General features: G+C 43.8%; 1 protein-coding gene across 50 annotated transcripts in view; it reads left to right on the top strand.

The window, feature by feature from the left end:
* PDE4DIP (phosphodiesterase 4D interacting protein) overlaps positions 1–26,213 on the top strand; it is a 177,002-nt gene that overhangs the window by 143,760 nt on the left and 7,029 nt on the right. For 9 of the 50 annotated variants that reach the window (XR_011439270.1, XM_070268424.1, XM_070268427.1 and 6 more), the window contains 10 exons: positions 149–200; positions 1,284–1,507; positions 2,224–2,325; positions 4,352–4,537; positions 8,078–8,329; positions 9,574–9,705; positions 10,372–10,491; positions 19,024–19,213; positions 19,822–19,946; positions 22,945–23,178. Coding sequence is in view for 49 of the 50 variants with exons in the window: in XM_070268424.1 (XP_070124525.1) it covers positions 149–200; positions 1,284–1,507; positions 2,224–2,325; positions 4,352–4,537; positions 8,078–8,329; positions 9,574–9,705; positions 10,372–10,491; positions 19,024–19,213; positions 19,822–19,946; positions 22,945–23,178 (1,617 nt within the window). In the remaining variant the exon portion in view is untranslated. Of the gene's footprint in view, positions 1–148; positions 201–1,283; positions 1,508–2,172; positions 2,326–4,351; positions 4,538–8,077; positions 8,330–9,573; positions 9,706–10,371; positions 10,492–19,023; positions 19,214–19,821; positions 19,947–22,944; positions 23,179–26,213 lie in introns of all 50 variants that reach the window. The other 41 variants (XM_070268422.1, XM_070268423.1, XM_023642090.2 and 38 more) reach the window with 14 other exon arrangements.

The following is a 26,213-nucleotide window of genomic DNA, read 5'->3' as shown; positions in this document are numbered from 1 at the left end:
ACAGTCTGGGACCTCCCAGAATAATTCCCCTACATATCCTGGACACACATAGAGACGTCACTATCTGTACCCAAGTAGGCTCCTGCATTTATGCGTGAAGTGGGATCTGTTTAATTTCTTACTCTTTCTTTCTGAATTTGGTTTGCAGAGGATCATAAGAGTGAGAAAGATCAAGCTGGACTGGAGCCGCTGGCCCTCAGGTAATGCAAAATAGGATCTGGTAAAGGAGTCAGGAATAAGGCCCAAAAAGGGGTCAAGGAAGGCTGAAACTTCACAAATCACAGGGAAGAGAAAGGAAAATGCTGATTGTAATGAATTCATTTCTTCATAGAACAACTTACTGGTGTTTTTTGCTTAATTCTTTACTCTCTTCTGATATAATTCTGTGGATTTCTGTTTGCATATTTATTCTCCAGGCTTAGTAACCTAGAGTCAGTCTGTCCTAAACTAGCCAGGTTTCAGGTGTCCTTGGTTATCCTGTATGCCTCCCCCCGCCACCTCCCCACCCCCCACCGTGTGTTTCAAGACCAGGATGTACTTTTTGCCAAGTTGACTTACCCCGAGCTGCGTTGGCGTCTAGTTTAATAGCCACCCAATTTTCTTGGGAAAGAAGAATCATATTCTTCTGATATACAGCCCTGGGGGGCTCCAGCACCTTTGGAAACAGTTTTCAGTGAGTCACTGCATAGAATCTCATAATGCACAAAAAAACTGTGGGCTCAGTCTGTTGTGGCCATTAGTTCTAGCCCTTTTGTGTCATGAGTATGCTTAAGACCATGTAGTACTTCTCAGAATATCTGTGGTGAAGGACCAAGTGTTTTGATTTTCTTTTCATTTCTAATCCATCACAGACACATATATGGTCTATTCCTCAATCAACCAGATGATTCCATTTACTGTGCTCTTGAGTGTTGTGGCAATGCCAGCTGCTATATATATCTCAACGCTTACCTCAAGGCTTACGTTTCTGTTCTTGTCCTGTTGGAGACTGGTGACCAACAGTTCTTGGGCTGCAGCTGTACTGGTGTCCACACTTAGAGCGGCAGTGCCTTAGAGGGCTGGCTGAGGCGCCACTGTTCTCAGCGTATCATGTGGCTAGCGTGCTGGGTAGCTATTTCTCTCCCTCCCTCTGCACCCCACCCCTAATCAGAGATGGGTTATTTTGATTATACTTTGCAGGAATGATCTCCTTGGCTTATGTGGCTTTTCCCATGTGCCTTAGTCACGACTAGCTCACTTGGTGACCTTGCTATCTCACCTGTTGTCCTCCCTTATTCCTCTAGGCTCAGCAGGGAGCTGCAGGAGAAGGAGAAAGTGATTGAAGTCCTGCAGGCCAAGCTGGATGCCCGGTCCCTCACACCCTCCAGCAGCCATGCCTTGTCTGACTCCCACCGTTCTCCCAGTAGCTCCTCCTTCTTGAGTGATGAGCTGGAAGTCTGCTCTGACATGGACATAGCCAGCGAGTACATACACTATGAAGAGAAGAAAGCTTCACCTGGTCACTCAGGTAGCCACCACTTTCTGGATGGTACCACTTTTATCTAGGCTGAGAGGAGACTTCCATAACCAGGCCTTATAGATCCACCCTGGTGTGTATCAGGCTGAACGTGGCTGTGGGACCAAGTGCGAAGCACAGGCCCTGGTGGGTCAGAGTCTTTGCTCTGCAACTGACTATACAAGTTACTGGGTCTCCACCAGACTATACAAGTTACTGGGTCTCCACCAGCATGTGCCTGCTGTTGGACCCAAGGCAAGCCTAAGTCGGGAGAGTGAGAAGATCATGGCAGACTTTTCTTCTCCATTGCCTCATAAGCACAAATCTGTCTGATCGACCTCCTTCTTTAAGATGGGGTATCTTCTCCCTCCTGCAATGATCTTGCTGGCTGCAGTTCCTGAACAGTGTCCCCTGAGTGTCTGTTGGTGTCCACAGATGCTGCCAGTCTTGCCTGGTATTTTGGGAGGTGCCATTGCTCTGAGCCCCACTATCACCTAAGGTGGCTTGCTCACTAAAGGAGCTGTCTGCAAGCAAGGAAGTGAACACTGCTCACAGTGCTTATGCTTGGTGCTTGCCCTGAAAGCAAGGCTCTGCCTGGTACCCCTGGTTAAATATAAGGCCAGATTCCAGTTCTCTGTAGAACGTCAAACATTTTCTTTCATTCATGGGTTTTATAGATTCCATTCATCATTCAAGTAATTCTGCTGTACTGTCTTCTAAACCATCAGCAACCACTGCACCTCAGGGGGTTAAGGCCGAACCCAGCAGCAACCCCATCAGCTTGCCAGCTCCCCAGAACCTCCCCCAGGAGGCCAGCCAGGCCCAGCCAGGTATGCAACAGCCAACGGGGCAGGGGCTTCATCTCTCCCCAGCTGCCTGTTTGACTTTTCTTCAGGGATAAATGTTTCCACTGTTCGGGGCTTATATGCATCAAATCCTAGACAAAATCAAGAGACCATTCTAATTCGCTAATTGCATAGGGCTTTTCTTTGTTTTAAATATTTTAGGAAAATAAGTAATCTACAACAGACTTTGATCTGCATACCAACTTTGACCAGTAGTTGGCTAATCATTTTAAAATAAACATTTTCATTTCTTTCTTTCTTTTCATCTCTGGGAGCAAAGAAGCAAAGTGTTCCTCTCAGGATTACAAAAGCCAAAGAACAAAAAGAAATTCACATCTATTGCTCCCCTCTACATGTTATCCATTTTATCTGCACAGTGGCCTCTACAGTAGGTGGGGCTGCTTACTTCATAGCTGGGGATGTTTCCATATCCTCAGACAAGATTCTGTTCATAGGACGTTATCATTCATGGATTTATGAATAGGCTGGCAGTCTTTGACATGTACAAGGTGTGTACCCTGGGGCCAATTAGAGGGGTGCATTTCATTTACCTGCCTTGGCTTAGTTGCCAGGGGGTGCACTGTTCAATCACAGCTCCACACCAGAGATGGTAGGGAAAAAGCAAACCTTGTCCTTGCCTCCTATCCACCTCCACGACTGGCTGGCTGTCTTCAGAGTGGTTTGTGGTGAGGTTGAACTTGTGTCGAGGTGCCCCAGAAAGCACAGTGCTTTCTTTCTGGCCACCCCTGTCTCTGCTGAGGACAAGTCGACCAAAATCATAAGGAAGAGGATGTGTCTGACTCTTCTTGAGCCTGGGCTCAAAGTTTCTGGGCCGGAGTAGACGGCAGCTAGACGAGGAAATCATGGGGAAAAGCTGTCGCCTAGCACTGTAGGCACTTGCATAAATGCTTTGGGGTCGCAGAGCAGAAAGCCAAGGGTATTAAAATCGGAGTACCTCCCTGAAGGATGCGTGGGCTTGTCACTTGGCAATTGGGGTGTCTTTGCAGTACCGCTCTGATACCGTGTCAGCATTCTGGGGCAAGGATGTGTTTTAGAATGTAATTGCTGTCTTCCATGTTAGACATTGTCCACAGATCAGTCTTGGTTTCTGCTTTTCCCGTGGGCTACCTGCCCTGCATCTGTTTTTAGGAAAAAGAGGAGACAGATTCAGACTCAGAACCTATCAAGTTTCCTAAAGACCTGTCTGTAGATGAGCTGCATAGTCATCACCCGTGAAATATCTTAAAATGCAAATTTCCTAGCCCGACTCCCAGAGTTTATGATTCAGTAGGTCTGCCTTAGGGCCTGAGAATCTGCATGTATTAAGAAGTTTTCATAAGTGATTCAAATGCCCAGACCGGTTTGTAAGCCATTGTATCTAAGTCACTTTGCCAAGGTCTCGTTTTTCCTTTGGTGGATGAACACATTGCTTTGGGATTCTAAAGTTTATTTCCATCAGAGTCTTAAATTGCTTGTATTAGTAATGCAAATTTTCCCATAGTCTTAGTCCACTCCTGCCCTCCTCAGGGTGAGCATTGATGCTTTTGTAAGAGGAGTTTTAGGTATAGGGAAACTCTTGTCACAGGGGCAGGGACTGGCACATGCTGGGACCTCAGGGCCCTTGAGAGTATCCAGGCGCAGCCATCCTGACCTATCCATGCCCAGGATGGCTGGGATGGGGCTCGGATGGCTCCCTGGGTTACAGTTATGCCACTTTGCCTTATATAGCCAATTGTTTTCAAGATGAGCATAGAATATGTATGTAGCATAGCCCTGGCAGGGCAGCAAGAGGAGGGGTCAGCCAGGCCAACCTCTCGAGTAGCAGTGATCACCCGTAGCCATGGCAAAGATCACTCTTAGCCATCCCAGCCAGCATTATATTAAATGACAGCTACTCGCCAAGGAGACTTATGGGCAGGGAATAGTTTCACCTTCTCAATCTTTCACCCATTCTTTCTCTTACTTCCTCTCTAATGATGTGTCTTCCTTCTCCCCAACTTTCTGTTTCTAGGTCTTCATTTTCCCTCCATAACCACACTGGTTAGCCTCCCCCAGGCACCACTGCCCTCAGCTCCACCCAGCTTCCTGCCTTTCAGCTCCGCTGGCCCTCCCCTCCTTGGCTGCTGTGAGACACCTGTGGTCTCCTTGGCCGAGGCTCAGCAGGAGCTGCAGATGCTGCAGAAGCAGTTGCGAGAAAGTGAGCACTTGCTGCTGCATTTGTGTGCTTGCGAATGGCAGCCCCATCCCACGTTGCTCTGCATGGCTTTGGCTTGATGGCAGAATTTTAAAAAACAACAGAGGGGTATATGTTACCAGTTGATGGCTGAGGGATAGCTCTGCTTGCTTTTTCTGGAAGTGTATTTACTGTTATCTTTCTGGTGTGTGTGTTTCATCAGTTAACAGGAATATATGTTCATCAGGCCCTGGACCTGGTCCTCTCCCAATGCTCACGGTGTGAGGTACCACCATGTATACTGAAGCCCTGACGCACGGGTGACATATTTCCTGGTGGGGCATGGGAGAAAGCTTCTTGCCTTGCCTGTGCAGGATGAAGTGGGCATGAAAAAGGTGGCCGCATTCAATAGGATTCTTTCCATAGCTATTATATCCTCCTGCTGTGAAATGCTTTTAATCAGGTTAGGATCCTAACATAATCAGGTTGGGGGCAAAATGGGTGGTGGTAGAGGGATTCAGTGGGGGGTGATAAAGGCCCTCTTCCTATTGCATAAGGTTAATTTCTGCCCATAGATGGGTGACATATGGGCAGCTAGAACCAGAATCACATGCTGTGCTGTCTGGTTGTGAATTCTGTCCTCTGACTTCCAGAGATAATTGATCTTATGTAGTTAGGGAATTCGTAGACAGTGCACAGTCATCTTTTAGAGAAGGGTTTGATGTATATATGGGCTGGATGCTTAATCATAAAAATTTTGTGTGTGTGATGACTTATAGCTTAGAAAAAATGAGAAAAGAACCTCACATGATGAATTTGCTCTCTAGTAGTGCTTTAAAAAAACAACTAAAAAGCAGTTTGAAATTACCTTAAAACCTCTTTCTGTGCCTGCAGAGAAGCTCAGATGAGCCAGCTATTGATGGTAAGGGTCACCACACAAAGGGTGTCCAGTGACCTAAGACCACAGCCCCAAATCTGTAGACCTGAAGCCACAAATGTCAGGAGCAGCAGATTTTTGTCAACCTTGAAAATGGATACACTGTCTACTCTGCCCCTCTTGTGATTTCCAGAACCAGATAGACTAAGACCGTCTTTAGGAGAGCTTGTACACCTTCCTTTCTTCAGGCAGTGAAGTCTAAGAGGCTGCCTCTTCTGCTTATCAGGCACAGCAGTCTAGCAACATGAACCTGTTCTCACCTGAGCCTCACAAAACTTTTGTGATGGTAGAACCAGAGCAGGGAACTAAGGCTCAGAGATCCCAGTGATCTCTGTTACTGAAGTGAAGTTACTTGTTCAAGGTCACTTGTAAGTGGGAGAGATGGTTGAATCCTGGTCCTCTGTTCCCAGTTCATGTTTCCATTATATCTTTTCTACCTACATTGATTTTGTTGCCATCCTGCTCAGAGCATGGAGCTGAGCTCAGGTAAACAGACTCTGGAGGCTCCTTGCAACAGTCTTTTCTCTCTCTCTTTAGAGATCAGTAGGAGGTGCTGGTGTCTCTGACCTAGAACTTGTTATTATAGCAGTTCTGGAACCAACAATTGATGGATAAAAAATTTATCTCATGCCACAATGGCAAGAGTGTTCTCTATATTACTTTTCTTTTCCCTGCCTTCTTTTCCTTATTCTCCCACATTTGTCAATTTGTCTTTGTCCAAAGGGACCAAGGGAAGGAGAGCACTGTGCATGAAAAAGGGTCTGTTGATGTGGGTTGAATTGGAGTCTTGTCTAGTCTGAGCCATTAACGACAGTTTGGGTGGTACTAGTCTTGGTAAGGAAGGTTGTAGCCCTTTCTTTTCTCTTCTGAAGCACTGTCCTCTCCAAGGGACCACCACTTACCAGCACTCCTTGTTTGCTTTGAACCATGCTTCCATGTGGACAGTGGTGCATGGCAGCTTCTCAGGTCACCGTGGGGCTAAAATCTCATTGTGCAAGAGTCTGTCTGGCGTCTGTGCATGGTTTAGGGCATGTGCTCTGTACTGTGTGACCAGGGGAGACTGGAGCATGAGATTACTGACCACTGCTACTCATAGACTTGGACCCTCCTGTCACGTTGGTTAAAAAGTAAGCTGGCTGTCCACAACCTCTGATTTCCCGTTTTGCTTTGTGTTTGGGTGGGGTTGAAATGGGTGTGAAAGAGGTAGGAAATCACACCTTTATGAAACCTCAACTAACGTTTAGATGCCTACATTTTTCAGCCCTGTCTATAACTCCCAGTGATCCTAATGAATATCTGGTGTTTTGCAAATTGGGGAAGGAGAGACTTACGACAATACTTCTCAAAATTTTCTGCTTATTAGAATCTCTTGGGATGATTTTAAAACATGTAGTGCCCAAGCTGTACTCCATATCAATTAAGACAAAATCTCTGAGGTCTAAGCATCAGTATATTTTTTATTACTTTGTCCCATATGTAATTATTACATTCCAGTATGTAGCCAAATTTGAGAACCAGTTATCAATGGGGATAAAAATTGGCAGTGCCAATTGCATTGACCCCTCAGGGGCCTTTGGCTTGGTTGGAAGAAACAATGACCTCATTCCTATTTGCTTAGGTGGAGCTACCTGTTTACTCTGCTGCTCATGTTGATAATCCCTGGAAGAAAGCACTCTTCTGAATATGAATATCCTAAACTATGGCTCTGTCTATCTCTCTCTCTCTCCCCAAAGCTGGGCTTCTTTTTACATAGAAGCAGACATTATGGGGCTCAATGGAAGGCCCATGATTTCGTAGGATCTATGAAAGCATCAGCCTATGGAATGAAAAGTCCTACCTCCATCCACGGAAGAGTGTTCCATGAGTCTTTAGACAGAAGTGATGACATTTTGCAATTCCTTGATCATGTTGGGTGAGATCTAGATCACTACTGGCCTTACATAGAACTTCCCCAGCCTCAGCAGAGAGTTCTTCAGTCAGAGGAATTGGGGCCACCATGTCTAGCTGGATTTCATGCCCCCTTTCTCCTCTACAACCCCAAAAGAGAAATGGAAAAACTGGCTGATTAGCTTCTGGGGAAGGTAAATACTGATAGAAAAACAAATATTCCTGTTCACAGGAATGCTCAGTGCTACATGCCATCATACTCTTGACCTCTGACTTTGGAGGTGAGTTCTACTTCTGGAACTTCCCTGAACTCTATCATGAGGAATTACAGTAGGAGCCAGGAGTGGGGCCACTGGACTTTTCCATTGTGTATACTGGTGACTTTCAGATACTTATTCATCCCTTACCTCTTAGTGTCTCCTGCTAGCAAATACATGGGGCGAAAGTTAGAGCCTCTAGGTTGTGAGTCTTCAACTAATTGGTGTTTGCAGTGGACTGGGATCTCGGACATCCCACATGTCCCCTTTAGTGTCTGTTCTTAGCAATCACACACTTCCTTGACTCACAGCTCGTCTGCCTGTGGCAGTGGTAGGAGAGACTCAGGTCTTCCTATTTCTGGTCATAATTAGGGAGCTTCTGAAGGGAGGGCCCTTAGGCAGAGCTTCACAGTTTTCAAAGCACTTCCTTGCTGATCCTTCTCTCTGACACTCTGCTTCTGACTCATGTTTCTCTCTGCCCAGGTGTCAGCACCGTCCATCCTCCTTCCCCAGCTACATTGCCCAGCAAGCATTTAGAGGCCAGTTCTTCCCACTACTTCAACTCTGCTCAGCCCCACTCTCCTCTGAGGGCCACCATCGAACTGGGCAGAATCCTGGAACCCGGGTACCTGGGCAGCACTGGCCAGCAGGATGTGATGAGGCCTCAGAAAGGGAGCATGTCTGGGGACCTATCCTCAGGCTCCTCCATGTACCAGCTTAACTCCAAACCCACAGGTAAAGCACAGAGCCGAGCGAGTCAGCCTGTGAAGTGAAATCCCATTTAGAGTCTACCCCTTTCCTACCTGGGCAGGGCCTTTCATTCCTCCTCTCATCCCAGGCTCACAGAGTTGGGATAAAATGACAGGGCTGTATCTGTACTTAGTCCTTTCTAAAGCATCCCTTCATCCTCCCTGCCCAGGGCCTCGGAGTTCTGCAGGGCCCTGGGAATGTCCAGGACCCACCTCTGTGCTCTCACATTCATCCTGCATCCTGACCCCTTGCAGCCCACTCCTAGAGCCTTCCAGAATGCCAGTCACCAACATTCACAGGACATTCTTCCATCAGTCAGGAGTTGTTAAAGGAAGAGAGGGTGTTTCTAAACAGCTCCCCACCCCATAAATATATCCTGTGTACCAAGCCCAGTTCAAACTGTTCCTGTAGCTCCTAGCTTTCCCAGTCATGGCCAAGAGACATCTTACCAGTTGAGGAGGTGGAGCTATACAGGTGCATGCTGGGATGCAGCTCAGTTCCAACAGTAAGACCATTGTGATTTTTAGAAAAAGACTGCACCCAAAGCAAAATGGTGCAGTTGATGTTGTCTGTCATAAGCACCCCTCCCCATTCTCTTTTATGCATCTTTTTTCTTCCCATGGGAGTGTTTTTTCTTCCTCTCTAGTCAGCCTTCAGTCCCTTGATCAGTGCAGTCTCTCCTCTCTTCCTTCCATATTAAAAGTGAGTTGCGGGAGATATTCAGTAGCAGTCGTTAACCACAGAGGACGAGCTTATGTTCATGTCCTTTTACCTGAGGCCTTCTCTTTAAGGGTGGAGAAGGGCTTTGCCCCTTGTTAAAGAATGTTCAGTCAAGTGTCTATAAGAGGAAAGGTGTTGGGGCAGAGGGAGGCCTTTCCTCTCACATGCAAAGTCACACTTGGGAAGTGGCCATACCTCTCAAGATGCTGGTCTGATGTCCATATCCTTCAGTTATTTTTTTTAAACCACGTGGAACTCCCTTACACTTACACTTACCCTGTATGGGAGGAGACCAGGGGCTTGCTTAGCTGTCCTGGATTTGAAAGCCAGTTACTCTTTAAACAAAGTTGCCTGTGTTCCTGGGTGCCCATGTGAGAGGAGCAGTTGGCAGAAGGGTGGTTATGTTTAGGAATCTTACTGAGAGGCCACTGTCCCAGCCCCACCCACAATGTGGGACCCACTAGTGATCCATCTCCCACCTCTCTCCTGTCCTGGTGGGATGGCTGCAGGGGCCGACCTGCTAGAAGAGCATCTTGGTGAAATCCGGAACCTGCGCCAGCGCCTGGAGGAATCCATCTGCATTAACGACCGCCTGCGGGAGCAGCTGGAACACCGTCTCAGCTCCACTGCCCGCGGTAGTGGTAGGAGAGGCCTAGGCCTTCTTGTTTCTGGTCACAATCAAGGAGCTTCTGAAGGGAGGGCCCTTCAGCAGAGTTCCACGTTTTCCCAAGTACTTTGGGGGGCTTTACTCCCCCTGCTCCTTACACACAGTCCAGCAAGGCCTGTGGGGCAGGTATATTGTCCTCACTCAGTAGAGTATCTGAGCTCAGAGAGTAACTGCCTCATGGCAGAACTAACAAAGTCTGGTCCCCAGAGTTGTCTGGCTTCTCATCTCATCCTTGATCTGCTCATGTAGTACCTGCTGACTTACCTGTGCCCTTGTCATATGATTGTATCTGCAGGGGCCTCTCCCAGCCACTTCACCAAGTGGCCTTTCTCCCCACACTCTCCTCCCAGGCTGCTGTCACTTGGAAGCCAAGTGACAAATACCCTTGTCTTGACCACCCCACAGCAGCGGCTTTTGGGGGAAAGAGCCTCGTGAACAAGTGTAGCCAGGGCATAGATCCCTCTGAGAGGAGGCACACAAAAACCAGGCATTTGGCCCTTCAGGCTTTAGGCCGAGGCCTCAAGCACCCCAGAGGTTTCTACTGGGTTTGGACAGTATCTTTGGGAGATACAGAGTGGGCAACTTTGAAAGCATCTGTTACCCAAATGTGTAACTTACCTACTTGCACTTTCTGGAACAGGATCCACCTCTAATTTCTACAGTCCAGGCCTGGAGTCCACCCCTCAGCTCTACAATGAGAACAGAGTCCTTAGGGAGGAAAACCAGAGCCTTCAGGCTCAGCTGAGTCACGTTTCCAGAGGTCAGTGGTCAAAAACCACAAACTGTGGTCACTCCCGGGTCCCTTTCTTCCCTGACCACACCAGTCACCAACTGGAGAAGCAGAGAGAAAAGGTGGAGATAGGGCTACCCAGATCTACAACCCCAAGTTCCCATAGCTCTTCTCAGTCTAGAAAGGGCTACTTCCTGAGAGGTCCCCACCATGGATCTCAGACCCATAGGCTCTGGGGGTGAATAGGTCTAGGGAGTCCAAACTTCTAGGCAAAGCTGCCTGCAGATAGTCAGAGTCGTTAGCTATCAGACTGGGTACCAGTGAGGTGTCGTCCTACCTCCTTTCAGTTCTAGCTGATTTGGACCCAGGAAAGGAAGGAATGTGAGTGCCTGTATTCCCTGCCAAGTTTCTCCAGACTTTACTGTAATTCTGTGTGTCACTCCAAGTACTGCTCAGCCATCCTCATGTCTCTTACCACGTCACCTCCCTCGTACACTCAGGCTCCTCTCTGGTCAGTCATCACGACTCTGTATCTGAAGCTGCCAGCAAAGTGTCCTCCAGAGCTCTCCCAACCCTATTCATTGGACATCCAGGGGTGGGCATCACTCCTCTGTGGCCTGGGAGACGGCTGACCTTAGTGTTAATTGACTTGATCAAATCAATGTATTATTAGTAACAAATTATTTTTTACAAATATTTATTAAATATCCATAAAAGACTAAGAATAGTGTCCAAAAGGATTAAGCCCAGAATGCTTGTGGAAAAGGAAAAAGATATCAAGAGATATTTCTAAATTGGCCACTTCAGAGCAAGAAGATGTGAGAGGGAAGGTCACTGCTTGGGGAAAACAACAAAAGTTTTAGATAAGAAAGAAGGCAGGACTACTAAACTACCAGCTCATGCCTAGCAAGACTAGAACACATCTCACTGGTGAGGATAGAAAGATTTAAATGAGCACTTAATACTTACTGTTTTCTGCCACAATCTGCCAGGCCCAGAGGAATTCCACCCCAGATGACTGACAACACCTACAGCCTTATCCCTGTCAATAGTCTTTGAGACATCATGAAGATCAGAGAGATGCTGCAAGCCCAGAAAAGAACAGATTCTCCATTTTCAAAATGATGAAAATGATATATTCTAAAAACTCTAGAAAAAAAATCTTGATGTTGATTTTTGCAAAATTCAAGAATGGACTACGGCACTGAGGGTTTGTGAGCACTAGAAAATAGTAAGTGTTAAGTGACGTCAGCAGTATGGCAGAGTGAGTTCCCTTTGTTTCTCCCCTGTAAGCTACAACTAAATGGACATTTATTAACCAACAGAGGACTCCCTACACAACACAACAGGATTACTGGAATATCCATGCTGCTATTGTCTGAAGGTGGGTGGACTGGACCCCCAGGAAGCAGTGGAACTAAGGGAGCAGACCCCTCCCCATCCCTGGCATCAGTGATCCACATCATGGATCCTCACAAAGCTGCTGGTACAATTGTAAATGGGGGCAGCCCAGCCCACACACAAATGCTTTTTGAATGGTAGCCTGGCCCGCAGGTGTATCCACCTACTGTGGCAGCCCTGCCTGCATAAAAACTCCCTACTCAGTGTCAACAGCTCAGCCAGCATGAAGCGCAGCAACCCAGCTGGGTGAGCAAGACGTGTTGAGCTGCTGTGGCCAGCCTGTACAAATACAGAGTGGACTGACCAGCATAAGTACGAGCAGATGGAGTAGGAAAAGAAAACACAACACTGTCCCCCCACCAGTGGTGGCAGGTGGAATCTACAACTAGGGTCAACAGGAACCACAGCAGAACCTGTGACCCAGCGCCCAGTGGTGGTAACCCTGACACCAGCTGCTCCAACAGTGGAGGCTCTATACAAGTCCTGGGGTCCACAGGCCCCCATCAGCTACACTGACACCTGTGAACCCAACTCCCCTGACAGTGGTGCAACCAGCACCTCAAGACAACCCAGGAACAGCAGCACAGGTGGTGCACAGGACAGCAGCATCTGAGCCCACAGAGACCCAGTGGAGGATCATGAGACCCAGGTGACCAGAACCAAAGTAATCAAAGCTGTACCCAAATAAGAAAAGGTAATTACTCCCACAAAGGTGCTTGCAGAGGATCAATTCGTCAGACACCATGAGGAACTATAGTGACACTGCAGAACATAAGGAAAATGACAACTTTCCAGAAACCAAACCTGAAGTCACAGAAGATTACAGTCTAAATGACAGAGAATTCAAAATAGCTGTCATAAAGGAACTCAACGAGTTATAAGAAAACACAGAAAAACAGTTCAGTGACCTCAGGAGCAAAATTAATGAACAGAAGGGATACTTCACCAGAGACATTGAAGCCCTTAAAAAAGAACCAGACAGAAATTCTGGATATGAAGAACACTATTACCGAGATTTTTAAAAAAAAATGTACAAAGCTTAAAAAATAGAGCAGATCTTATGGAGGAGAAAAATTAGTGACCTGAAAGATAGAAATGCTTCAGGTGGAAGAGGAGAGAGAACTAAGATTTAAAAACAATGAAGAAATTCTTCAAGAAATAGCCACCTCAATTAGGAAAAGTAATATAAGGATGATAGGTATCCCAATGGGATAAGAGAGGGAGAAAGGAGCAGAGAGTTTGTTCAAAGAAATAATAGCTGAGAACCTCCCAAACCTGGGGAAAGAACTAGACATACAAGTACATGAAGCCAATAGAATTCCTAACTACATCAATGCAAAAAGACCTTCTCCAAGGCATATAATGTTAAAACCATCAAAAGTCAATCACAGGGCTGGCCCCGTGGCACAGCGGTTAAGTTTGCATGCTCTGCTTTGGTGGCTCAGGGTTCACTGGTTCAGATCCCAGGTGTGGACCTACATACTGCTTATCAAGCCATGCTGTGGCAGGCGTCCCACATATAAAGTAGAGGAAGATGAGCACAGATGTTAGCTCAGGGCAAATTTTCCTCAGCAAAAATAAATAAAATGTTCTTAAAATAAAAAGAAATGATCTAAAAAAAGTCAATCACAAAGAAAAAATATTAAGGACAGCAAGGCAGAAGACAACAGCTGACAAGAAAACCCCTATCAGGCTCTCAGCAGATATCTCAACAGAAACTTTACAGGCTAGGAGAGAAGGGAAGGATATATTCAAAATACAGAAAGACAAAAATTATCAGCCAAGAATACTCTATCTGGTGAAATTATCCTTTAGATATGACAGAGACATAAAAGCTTTCCCAGATAAACAAAAGCTGAGGGAGTTCATCACCACTGCTTTACATGAAATGATGAAGGGAGCCCTCCCATCTGAAATAAAAGGCAAAGGTTTACACAGTTTTGCATAAGGAGGTAAATAGACAGACAAAATTAGAAAATTGCACCTCTTTATGAGAATAGGTTAGCAAACAATTACAAAATAAAAGATAAAAGGAAAGAAAACATCAAAAATAATTATAAAAACTTCAATTTAGTCACAAACTCACAACACAAAAAAGAATAATTTGTGACAACAATAATGCAGATGGGGAAGAGGAATGAGATGGAACCTGCTTGGGCTAGTAGAGATAAGAGGCTATCAGAAAATGGACTATCTCATATATGAGATCATTTTTACAAACCTCAGGGCAGCTACTAAGCAAAAAATCAGAGCAGAATCACAAATCTTAAGTTAAGAGAAAACTCAGAAAACCATCACAGAAAACCACCAAACTGAAATGACAGTCAGAAATACAAGGGAAAAGAAACAATAGAAATGTAGAACAACTGGAAAACAAGAGATAATATGGCAGTATTAAGCCCTCATACATCAGTAATCACTCTGAATGCAAAAGGATTGAATTCACCAATCAAAAGACACAGAGTAGCTTGGTGGATTAAAAAACAAGACCTAACAGGATTGGCCTGGTGGCATAGTGGTTAAGTTCGCATGCTCTGGTTTGGCAGCCTCAGGTTTGCCGGTTCGGATCCAAGGGGCAGACCTGTGCACTGCTTATCAAGTCATGCTTTGGTAGGCATCCCACATATAAAGTAGAGGAAGATGGGCACAGATGTTAGCTCAGGGCCAATCTTCCTCAGCAAAAAGAGGAGGATTGGCAGTAAATGTTACCTCAGGGCTAATCTTCCTCAAAAAACAAACAAACAAAACAAACCAAGACCCAACAATATGCTGCCTCCGGGAAACACGTCTCAGCTCTAAACACAAACATAGGCTCAGAGTGAAGGGATGGGTGATGATACTCCAAGCAAATGGCAAGCAAAACAAAGCAGGTGTAGTAGTACTTAGATAAAACAGACTTCAAGATAAGAAAGATAATGAGACACAAAGAGGGGCAGTATATAATGATAAAGGGAATTCCAGCAGGAGGACATAACACTTATGAGTATATATACACTAACACAGGAACATCAAAGTATATAAAACTGTTAACAGATCTAAAGGGAGAAATTGACAGCAACACTATAATAGTAGAGAACCTCAACACCCCACTTACATCAATGGATAGATCATCCAGACAGAAAGTCAACAAGGAAACAGTAGCCTTAAAGGAAACACTAGATCAGATGGACAGCAGAATACACATTCTTCTCAAGTGCACATGGAACATTCTCAAAGATAAATCATATGTTGGGAAACAAGGCAAGCTTTGATAAATTCAAGAAGATTGAAATCACCTCAAGCATCTTTTCTCACCACAATGCCATGAAACTAGAAATCAGTGACAAGAAAAATGCTGAGAATGTCACAAATATGTGGAAACTAAACAACATGCTATTGAATAACTATTGGATCAATGAAGAAATCAAAGGAGAAATAAAAAAATACCTGGAGACAAATGAAAATGAAAACAGAACATACCAATTCTTATGGGTTGCAGCAAAAACCATACTAAGAGGGAAACTTATAGCAGTACAGGTTCACCTCAACAAACAAGAAAAATCTCAAATACATAATCTTAGACTACACCTAAAAGAACTAGAAAAAGAAGAATAAACAAAGCCCAAAGTCAGCAGAAGTAGGGAAATAATAAAAATCACAGCAGAAGTAAATGCAATAGAGACTTAAAAAACAATAGAAAGAATCAATGAAACTAAGAGCTGGTTCTTTGAAAAGAGAAATAAAGTTGACAAACCTTTGGCCAGACTCACTAAAAAAAGAGAGAAGACTCAAATAAATTCAGAAATGAAAGAGGAGAAATTACAACAGATATCACAGAAATAGAAAGAATTGTAAGAGAACTATGAAAAGCTATATGCCAACAAATTGGATAACCTGGAAGAAAAGAATAAATTCTTAGAATCATACAACCTCCCAAAACTGAATCAAGAAGAAATAGAGAATCTGAATAGACTGATCACAAGTAAAGAGATTGTAATGAAAGACCTTCCCCAAAATTAAAGTCTAGGACCAGAAGGCTTCTCTGGTGAATTCTATCAAACATTCAAAGAAGATTTAATACTTATCCTTCTCAAACTATCCCAAAAAATTGAAGAAGACAAGATGCTTCCTAACTCTTTCTGTGAGGCCAACATTACTCTGATACCAAAACTGGAGAAGGAGAACACAAAAAAGGAAAATTACAGGTCAGTATCTCTGATGAGCATAGATGCAAAAATCCACAACAAACTATCAGCAAATCAAATACAGCCATACATTAAAAGGATCATATACCATGATCCAAGGATGCAGGGATGATTCAACATCCACAAATCAATCAATATGATACACCACATTAATAAAATGAGGAATGAAAATCCCATGATCATCTTAATAGATGCAGAGAAAGCATTTGACAAGACCCAACACCCATTTGTGATAAAAACTTTCAATGAAATGGGTATTGAAGGAAAGAACCTCAACACAATAAAGGCCATATGTAACAAACCCACAGCCAACATCATGCTTAACAGTGACAAACTGAAAGCCATTCCTCTGAGAACAGGAAGAAGACAAGGGTGTCCACCCTTGCCAGTATTCCACATAGTACTGGAAGTTTTAGCCATAGCAGTTAGGCAATAATAAGAAATAAAAGGGATCTAAATTGGAAAGGAAAAAGTTAAACTCTCACTGTTCATGGATGACATGATTCTATATGTAGAAAACCCAAAAGAATCCACCAGAAAACTATTAGAAATAATCAACAACTGCAGTGAAGTTGCAGGGTACAAAATCAGCATAGCAGAAAGAGAAGTCAAGAATACAATCCCATTTATAGTTGCAAGCAAAAGAATAAAATATCTAGGAATAAATTTAACCAAGGAGGTTAAAGACCTATACAATGAAAACTATAAGACATTCTTGAAAGAAATAGAAGCAAACATAAATAAATGGAAAGATATTTCATGCTTATGGATGGAAAGAATAAACATAGTGAAAATGTCCATATTACCTAAAGCAATCTACAGATTCAGGTGCAATCCCAGTCAGAATCCCAATGACATTCTTCATGGAAATAGAAGAAGGAATCCTAAAACTTATATGGAACAACAAATGACTCAATAGCCAAAGCATTCCTGAGAAAAAAGAACAAAGCTGGAGGCATCACAATCCCTGACATTAAAATATACTACAAAGCCTTAGTAATCAAAGCTTTAGTAATCAAAACAGCACGATAGTGGCAGAATAACAGACACATAGATCAATGGTGCAGAATTGAAAGCCCCAAAATAAAACCACACGTCTATGGATAGCTATTCTTCAACAAAGGAGTCAAGAACATACATTGGAAAAAAGAAAGTGTCTTCAATAAATTGTGTTGGGAAAACTGGACAGCCACATGGAAAGGAATGAAAGTAGACAGTTATCTTATACCATACACAAAAATTAACGCAAAATGGGTTAAAGACTTGAATGTAAGACCTGAAACCATAAATCTTTTTGAAGAAAATATAGGTAGTACATGCTTTGACATTGGTCTTAGCAGTATCTTTTTGAATACCAGGTCTACTCAGGCAAGGGAAACAAAAGAAAAAATAAATAAATGGGACTACATCAGACTAAAAATCTTCTGCAAGGCGAAGGAAACAATCAACAAAATGAAAAGACAGTCCACCAACTGGGAGAATATATTTGCAAATCATATATCCAACAGGGGGTTAATTTCCCAAATAAGTAAATAATTCATACAACAAAAAAACAACCAACCCATTCCAAAAATGAGCAGAGGTGGGGCTGGCCCAGTCGCATAGTGGTTAAATTCACATGTTCCACTTCGGTGGCCAGGGGCTCATGGGTTTGGATCACGGGTGTGGACCTACACACCACTCCTCAAACTATGCTGTTGCAACATCCATCCCACATACAAAATAGAGGAAGATTGGCACTGGTGTTAGCTTAGGGCCAGTCTTCTGCAAGCAAAAAAAGAGAAAGATTGGCAACAGATGTTAGCTCAGGGCCCATCTTCCTCACCAAAAAAAATAAAAAAGGGCAGAGGATATGAATAGACATTTTTCCAAAGAAGATATGCAGATGGCCAACAGGCACATGAAAAGATGTTCAGCATCACTAATTCTCAGGGAAATGCAAATCAAAACTACAATGAGATATCACTTACACCTGTCAGAATGGCTATAATTAACAAGAAAAATAATAACAAATGTTGGAGAGGATGTGGAGAAAAAGGAACCCTCATACACCGCTGGTAGGAATGCAAACTGGTGCAGCCACTATGGAAAACAGTATGGAGATTCTCAAAAAATTAAAAATAGAAATACTATATGATCCAGCTGTCCCACTACTGGATATTTTTCTGAGGAAAATGAAATCAACAATTCAAAGAGATTTATGCATCCATATGTTCATCACAGCATTTTTCACAGTAGCCAAGATGTAGAAGCAACCCAACCACCCATCAATGAATGAATATAGAAAGAAGATGTGGGGTATATATACAATGGACTACTACTCAGCCATAAAAAGGACAAAATTGCGCCATTGACGACAGCATGGATGGACCTTGAGGGTATCATGTTAAGTGAAATAAGCCAGACAGAGAAAGACAAGCACTGTATGATTTCACTCATATGTGGAAGATAAACACATGGACAAAGAGAACAGATTAGTGGTTACTAGAGGAGAAGGGGGTGGGGGCAGGGCAAAAGGGGTAAAGGGGCAGATATGTATAGTGACGGATAAAAACTAGACCTTTGGTGGTGAACACGATGCAGTCCATACAGAAACTGATATATAATAAGGTACACCTGAAATTACACAATGTCATAAGCCAATATGACCTCAGTAAAATAATTAAATAAATTAAGAAGAAAAAGGACATCACACCCACACACAAGAAAATAGTAAGTGGTAGAAACCAAAATTTCTCTAAAAGTAAGGTTGGTCTTACTAAATCAGAATATCAAAGGCATTGCAAAGATGGAAGTACCCCATTCCCCAGGGTGTGGGGATGTAGGGGGACCATGTTCTCTTCGCCTCCTCTGGCAGGTTGCAGCATATACTGGCCTCCCTTTCACCTTGGTTCTATTTGTCAGCATGCATGTGCTTGCGCTTATCTTGCTGACGTTCATCCTCACACTATAAACGCTCCTGTGTTCTGCTCACCAGAGCACTCCCAGGAAACGGAACGCCTGAGGGAGGCCCTGCTGACCTCTCGAACCCGGCTTCAAGAGCTGGAAATGCAGCTGGAGCACCAAAAGGTGGAAAGGCAGCAGCTTTTGGAAGACTTGAAGGAGAAGCAGCAGGAGATCTTGCATTTCCGAGAGGAGCGACTCTCTCTCCAGGAGAAAGATTCCAGGTTAGAGGAAGCCCATTGATGAGGAAGGTAGCCCCATTTTCAGATTTAGAAAAAGGGATATTGGCAATATAGTTAATTGCCCATTTTTGAAACCTCAGTTTCCCCTCTGCTTTCTTGATTTATGGTTTGAGCAGAAGGAAGGGCTTCTCTGGGAACGTGCTTTTTTATTCCAAAGTTGAGAGAGTAAAATCCTGTTATAGAACACTTCAGCATATCAGATACTGGAGGAAGAACGTTCTTCTGCTTTCAGTGAGATTGAGGACACTGGTCTCACCATCGCATAGGCAGCATTGACACCAGCTGTGTTGCTGCTTCCCAGCATAGGTCCTATAACTGCTTGTCCACAGGAAAAGAATACTGTAGGACCAGTAAGAACACCGGGCTGGTGTCTGCTCCGAGCTACAGTAGCTAATGGCACAACTCCGAGCAAAGTTCCTCTCCCTCTCTGAGCCTGTTTCCACATCTGTAAGATAAAAGTGATGGTCTCATGACTCCTGGTTGACATCTAGGGCTAAAAGTCTATACTGCAAAGGTTGGCTCACAGCTTATTGCCTTGGTGAGGCTGAGTGTCCCCACAGCTCAGCAGACCCTTGCCTCTCCCCTGGCAGGCTGCAACAGAAGCTGGCCCTCCTGCAGCAACAGTGTGAAGAGAAACAGCAGCTCTTCCAGTCCCTCCAGTCAGAGCTACAGATGTACGAGGCACTTTGTGGCAATTCCAAGAAGGGGCTGAAAGGTATGTGTTCCCCTCTACTCCCCCACCCCATGAGCTTCCTGCGCTTGCTTAGGATCCTGGTGAGGTCATTACCTGGGGAGTTGGAGAGGTCTGGAAAGCTTCAGAGTTCAGTCTCAGAAAAACCCTCATCCAGGCCTGGGGCTCCCACAAGAAGAGAGGGGAGCTCTCACACACAAAGCCCAGGGGTTGGTGACATGAGCAAGATCCAGCCTAGGCATCCTTAAAAATAGCCCACAGGAGTCAAACTTTACCCGCTTAGATGGCCAGAGGCAACTTAATCAAAGTCCGGAGAATTCAATGATTTTCTTAAATACAAAGAACTGTCCTGATGGTATCATCCTTTGAAAAGGTCTGGAATATTGTGACTAATAACACTGGCCACCCATGCAGTCAGTGTAGCAGGCAACCTCCTCCACCCTGACCCTTTCCCCAGTGAGAAAATTAAAAGATACAAAAGTTTTACGACAATACCACTAATAAGATTTGAATTTCAAGCCTGGATTTAAATTTTAAACTCTTTTATTGAGCACTTTTGCCACCTGCTGAAATAATAATCTAGTATCTTGAGAATCTTGTTATATTTCCCCATTCTTCTTCAAATGGGGGAGGGTATTCTAAACACAAAGTTAATGAATCCAAGCAGGCTAGAACAGAGAGCTGATGTCAAAATAATGAAATTGAGCAAAGATGAAAAAAGAAATCCTGAGCTTGATTAAAAATATCAGAGGTAGAAGTACAAGATGGGGAGGCCTGGCTCTTCTTGCTAGGCATTCATGGGCTTGAGGATGGGGGTGTTAGGAAGAAACACATTTACACAAGGAAGTTGCAGGCCAAGGTTGCTGGAAAAGCCAACTCAGCCTGTGACCACATTAGTATAAGTGTAGTGTCCATATGGTGAGACCGTGTCAGAAATTTTGTTGGGTTGTGGGGCAGGCACCATCTTGTAAAAGGGACGCTGACAAACGAGGAGGCATAATGAAGACGGGGAGCAAAATGCTGAGGTACCAGAAATCTCAAACTGATTGAAGAAACTAAAAGTGTCTAGGCTTTGAAAAGATCATGAGGAGATGAGAACTGGCTTTAAATATTTGAAGAACTGTTAGATGAAGAAGAGCTGATGTGTTTTGTGTCCCTGGAGAGGGCTGAACAAGGGCCAATGGGTGAAGGGGGTGGGATTTGGATCTACATAATTAATGCTTCCTTACCACGAGAGCCTTCTAGTGACGGAATGGCTGGTTTGTGGAGGAGTAAGCTCCCCATCCCGCTCTATTTGAATAGAAAGGGATGATTTGTCAAGGATCCCATAGAAGCAGTTCTTGCTTTGGATGAGATGTTGACTCCCTAAGCCTTTCAATTCTAAGTTTTCTTGATTATATGTTTAAAAATTCCTCAGGCAACATGATTGATTATATTAAGAATTTTCACTGTTCAGCCAAATTTGAATTTTCACAAAACCTGATTGAATTTTCTAATTTGCTGATAAGAAGGTGAACCAGAACTTGAAGAAATGTCAGCTGCACAGCAGGCTGAGAGCATAGCTCATGTACAAAGTCAGGGGAGTACTGGCTTGGGAAGAAGGCCAACCTGCCTGCAGGAGAACTTTGTATCAGGGGTGTGAGAAGTCACTTTAGTTGGAAGGAGAGTTGCCAGTGTACAGAAGGCCTACAAGGTAGCATGAAAGTTTACATTCTGGGCAGTAGGCAGTGGAAAATGAGTAGGTTTTTTCCAAGCAAAATAGGTTGCATGACGGAAACAATTTTGAGATGGTAAGACTGTAGGACACACTGGAGCTGGACGTTAGAATCAGGGAAACCTACTGAATGGGTGTGGTGATCTTCTGGCATTAAGTGATGAGAGTCTAACATAAGGTGCTATTGGCAAGATAAAGGGGAATGGATAGAGGAAAGACACTTTTTTAAGAAAAATAAGTAAAACTTTGTGAGAATTTGGATTTAGGGAAAGAAAGAGAGGGAGGAGCATCATGGAAATTTGGGGTTAGCATCTAGAAACCACTTCATCCTGAACTACCTCCCCTTTCTGATGTTCTCCCTTTTTATAGGTCTTTTAGGCTTTATTTCAAAGCTACTGCCACTAAAGCCCCATAATCCCTTATCCTTAATTCAATAACCCAGTAAGAGCTCTGAATTGACATCTGTTTTATATACTTATTTGATAACAAAACGTAATTGAACTGACAAAAGGGTATTCATAGTCTTCATTTATCCCACTCAGTGAGAGTATTCACATAGCTCATTGCAGAAATATGAATGTGTTTGATTAGGGGCTGTGGCCCAGATGCAACTGGGTGCATGTATTATATGGAATATGTGTCCTATTGCCTTGCTAAAAACCAAAACGAATTCTACCTTTTGAAATACATTTGGCTTCAAAGTTTTCAGATAAGCAGTCTGGTCTTGTAGACTATTTCCTAGATCTCTTCATCCCCAGTACATGGGAATAGACTATGTGAGGTGAGTGAGGTAAAAAACGTGGAGAAGGTGAAAACTTCAATTAGTTATGATCTCTGGTGTGTGATGCCCAGCTCCCATTCTTACATGCCACCAAAAGGCCTGATGCCTTCCTCCTCCTCTCTGCTGCTTCCTGAGTGTGGAGGTCATCAAATCTTCTCCCTCAGCCCTTGCCCTTCTCTAGTTCAATGCTGACCTCCTGTCTTGGGAGACCCTGCTCTCTAGCTTGCAGGACTGAGGTTAACATGGAGATGAAACAATAGGCTTGACCTCATCTGCTGATCAGATGCCCTCTAGATGCACATGGGCCATTTGAGCCTCAGGAAAATTCCAGACTGGAGTGTGTGCCATCTCAGTGTGTGCCTGGCCCCACACAGCGAAAGTGACATCTCCATCACAGATGTATTTCCTGGGACCCTGAGGTTACAATGGGGTCCTTGGCAGAAAGGAATGTCACAGAAGAGTATTCTGACAAGTGCTTGGATACTTGGATCAGTGCCACCAGGCCCCTCCTCTCTCTGTTCTTTCAGGTTACATCTGGGATGCCTGTCACCAAGTCCCTTTGAGCAGTGACTTGAGCCACCTGGTGGCAGACATCCGAGCTTTGAGAGGGCAGCTGGAGCAGAGCATCCAGGTGAACAATTGTCTGCGACTGCAGCTGCAGCAGCAGTTGGATGGTGGTGCTGGCAAAGCCAGCCTCAGCCCCTTGTCTCTTAACTTTCCAGCCAACAGTGACCCTGGAAACAAGCAGCCACTCTTCCAAGGTAGGAAGGAGAGGGGAATCAGGAACCCCTCAGCTGGTAGGGAGGTCAGCAGAGAGGGGCAGTTTTACCTCTCCCATGGTCCTTAGGGTCAGGTGACGTCGGAGGTGCCTCAATACAGTGCCTTGAGGAAGAGCATGGGATTCAGGGTCAGCCCTGGCTCCACATTCTGAGTTTGTGATTTACAGGTAGTTTGCATTGAGCAAGGTGAGTATACTCCTCAGTTATTTAAGCCTAATCTTCAAGATGAGAAGAATAATAATATATACCTTTGTATGGTTATTTGAAGCATTAAATGAAATAATTTACAAGTGCAATAAGAATTGCTCAACAGTTAACGCCTGTGCGTGTTAATAACTATTTCTCATATTTGTGGAGTGCTTTAAAATTTACCATGTTTTCAAGTAATTTTTCAAATAATTCATCTGAGCCAGGGCAGGTTTTACTGTCTCTGTATTTCACATGAGAAGACTTAGGCACTGAGATGTCACTGACACGCTAGGGTTACAGGAGCTAAGAAACCAAACCAGGACTCGACCCAGATGTTTGGATTTCCAGTCTGTGTTCCTTCCACCTCACCATGCTCTGTCTCAGTGTTGCTGGCCTCCCCAGCCTGGCTTCCCATTCCCTAATTTGTGGGAACTCAGCTGTATGGCAAAACATTCCCGTCCCTAAGGAAATCCTGGTCATGGGAGAGAAGTAGATGGCGCCATGTTTATTTCAGGTGGCAGTATCCTCTTCTTCTGCCCCCACTCCCTTGCCTGCCTCTCCAGATAGAAATGTTTAACCAGTTCTCACCCTCTCTTCTCAATTCCCTTCGTCAATCTCACTTCCCCTAGTTTTAATATGAATATTATTACTGCCCCTACATCCCAGTATCCTGACACATTCTTTCTACTTCCTCTTCTTTCTTTCCTTTGGATACACCATTTAATTCACCATCTCCACTCACCTCCACGGCCATAGCCTCAATTTCGTTCTAACTAGGAACCGCTTCTGCTCAGGATTATCTATAGCTGAGCTTTTAGACTTTCAGCCTATGATTCCTGGGACATGTTAATTCTTATTTTTTTTCCTGCTTCTGCTGGATTTTCATTTATCAGACAATGATCTCATCTGTCAAATGAAGGTGATACTCCTGAGATCATGTTGTTGCGGCCATTAAATCAGAAAGTGTATGTGGACTGCCAAGCATAGCGCCTGGCAGGTAGAAACTGCCGGGCCTATGTGAGGTGGATGCTTCGCTTGCTGGGGCTGCCATGATGGTTGCAGTGTTCAGTGTGTCTCTTTCTCTCCCCCAACCAGGCTTTCCCCTCTCACTGCCTCCCCATAACACCAGCCAGGACGCAGCCCCACTGGCTCAGTCACTGCTCCTCCTCCTCACCCACCAGAGGCCTGAGCTGGAAAGTGGGCTCTAAGCCACATTTGCCTGAGCAGGATCCCTTCTGTCTTCTTTATGCTCTTTTCCAGTTCCTGCACTGTACAATTGTTGCCCGGTCTCCAACAGGGCATCTCTAATCCACTGAGGCCTTTGTCTTCTGTTCTTCTCACACTGCTACATTTTTTCTAGGACTATCTCATCAGAATAGTGATCAGAATGTTGAGTTTAGTTGCCCATAAATCCATTCATTCTTTGATTCAATATTTTTAACATATACACTACTTCATATATTTATGCATATTTACATTTAGTTACAAGGCATTGTTTTAGACACCACATACAAAATTATATTCAAAACTGGGGTTAGAAAAATATATGTGATGATTTTTCAAACTAGAAGTTGCTTTCTCATGGGACACTTCAATCAAAGGAACATCTCCTTTTTTATTTTTTAATTTTTTTATTGAGTTCCTAATAGTTTACATCATTATGAATTTCAGTCATACATTATTTCTTGTCTGTCCCCATATAAGTGCTCCCCTTTCCCCTGGTAACCACTGAACTGTTCTCTTTGTCTGTGTGTTTGTTTATAGTCCACATATGAGTGAAATCATATGGTGTTTGTCTTTCTCAGTCTGGCTTATTTCGCTTAACATAATACCCTCCAGGTCCATCCCTGTTGTTGCAAATGGGATGATTTTGTCTTTTTTTATGGCTGAGTAGTATTCCATTGTGTGTATATATATATATATATATATACCACATCTTCTTTATCCAATCATTGGTCAGTGGGCAGTTGGATTGCTTCCATGTCTAGGCTATTGTGAATAGTGCTGCAGTGAACATAGGGGTACATAGGTCACTTTGGATTGTTGATTTCAAGTTGTTTGGATAGATACCCAGTAGTGGGATAGCTGGGTCATATAGTATTTCTATTTTTAGTTTTTTGAGAAATCTCTACACTGTTTTCCATAGTGGCTGCGCCAGTTTGCATTCCCACCAGCAGTGTATGAGGGTTCCCTTTTCTCCACACCCTCTCCAACATATCTTATTTTCAGTCTTAGTGATTATAGCCATTTTAACAGGTATAAGGTGGTATCTTAGTGTGGTTTTGATTTGCATTTCCCTGATGATTAATGAGGTTGAACATCTTTTCATGTGCTTATTGGCCGTCTGTGTATCTTTGGAAAAATGTCCATTCATGGCTTCTGCCCATTTTTTGGTTGGGCTGTTTGTTTTTTTGTTGTTCAGTTGTGATGCCTCCAGCTTTGTTCTTTTTTCTCAGGATTGCTTTAGCAATTTGGGGTTTTTGGTTGCTCCATATGAATTTTAGGATTCTTTGTTCTATTTCCATGAAGAATTTCTTTGGGATTCTGATTGGGATTGTGTTGAATCTATAGATTGCTTTGGGTAGTATGGACATTTTAACTATGTTTATTCTTCCAATCCGTGTGCATGAAATATCTTTCCATTTCTTTATGTCATCATCTATTTCTTTCAATAATGTCTTATAGTTTTCATTGTATAAGTCCTTCACTTCCTTGGTTAAATTTATTCCAAGATATTTTATTCTTTTTGTTGCGATTGTAAATGGAATCGTATTCCTGAGTTCTCTTTCTGTAAGTCTGTTATTAGAGTATAGAAATACAACTGATTT

The sequence above is a fragment of the Equus caballus genome, chromosome 5, assembly GCF_041296265.1.
Source record: "Equus caballus isolate H_3958 breed thoroughbred chromosome 5, TB-T2T, whole genome shotgun sequence".
In the NCBI taxonomy this organism is placed as follows: domain Eukaryota; kingdom Metazoa; phylum Chordata; class Mammalia; order Perissodactyla; family Equidae; genus Equus; species Equus caballus.
The sequence above is the reverse complement of the archived record's forward strand: the minus strand, read 5'-3'. Positions and strand labels throughout refer to the sequence as shown.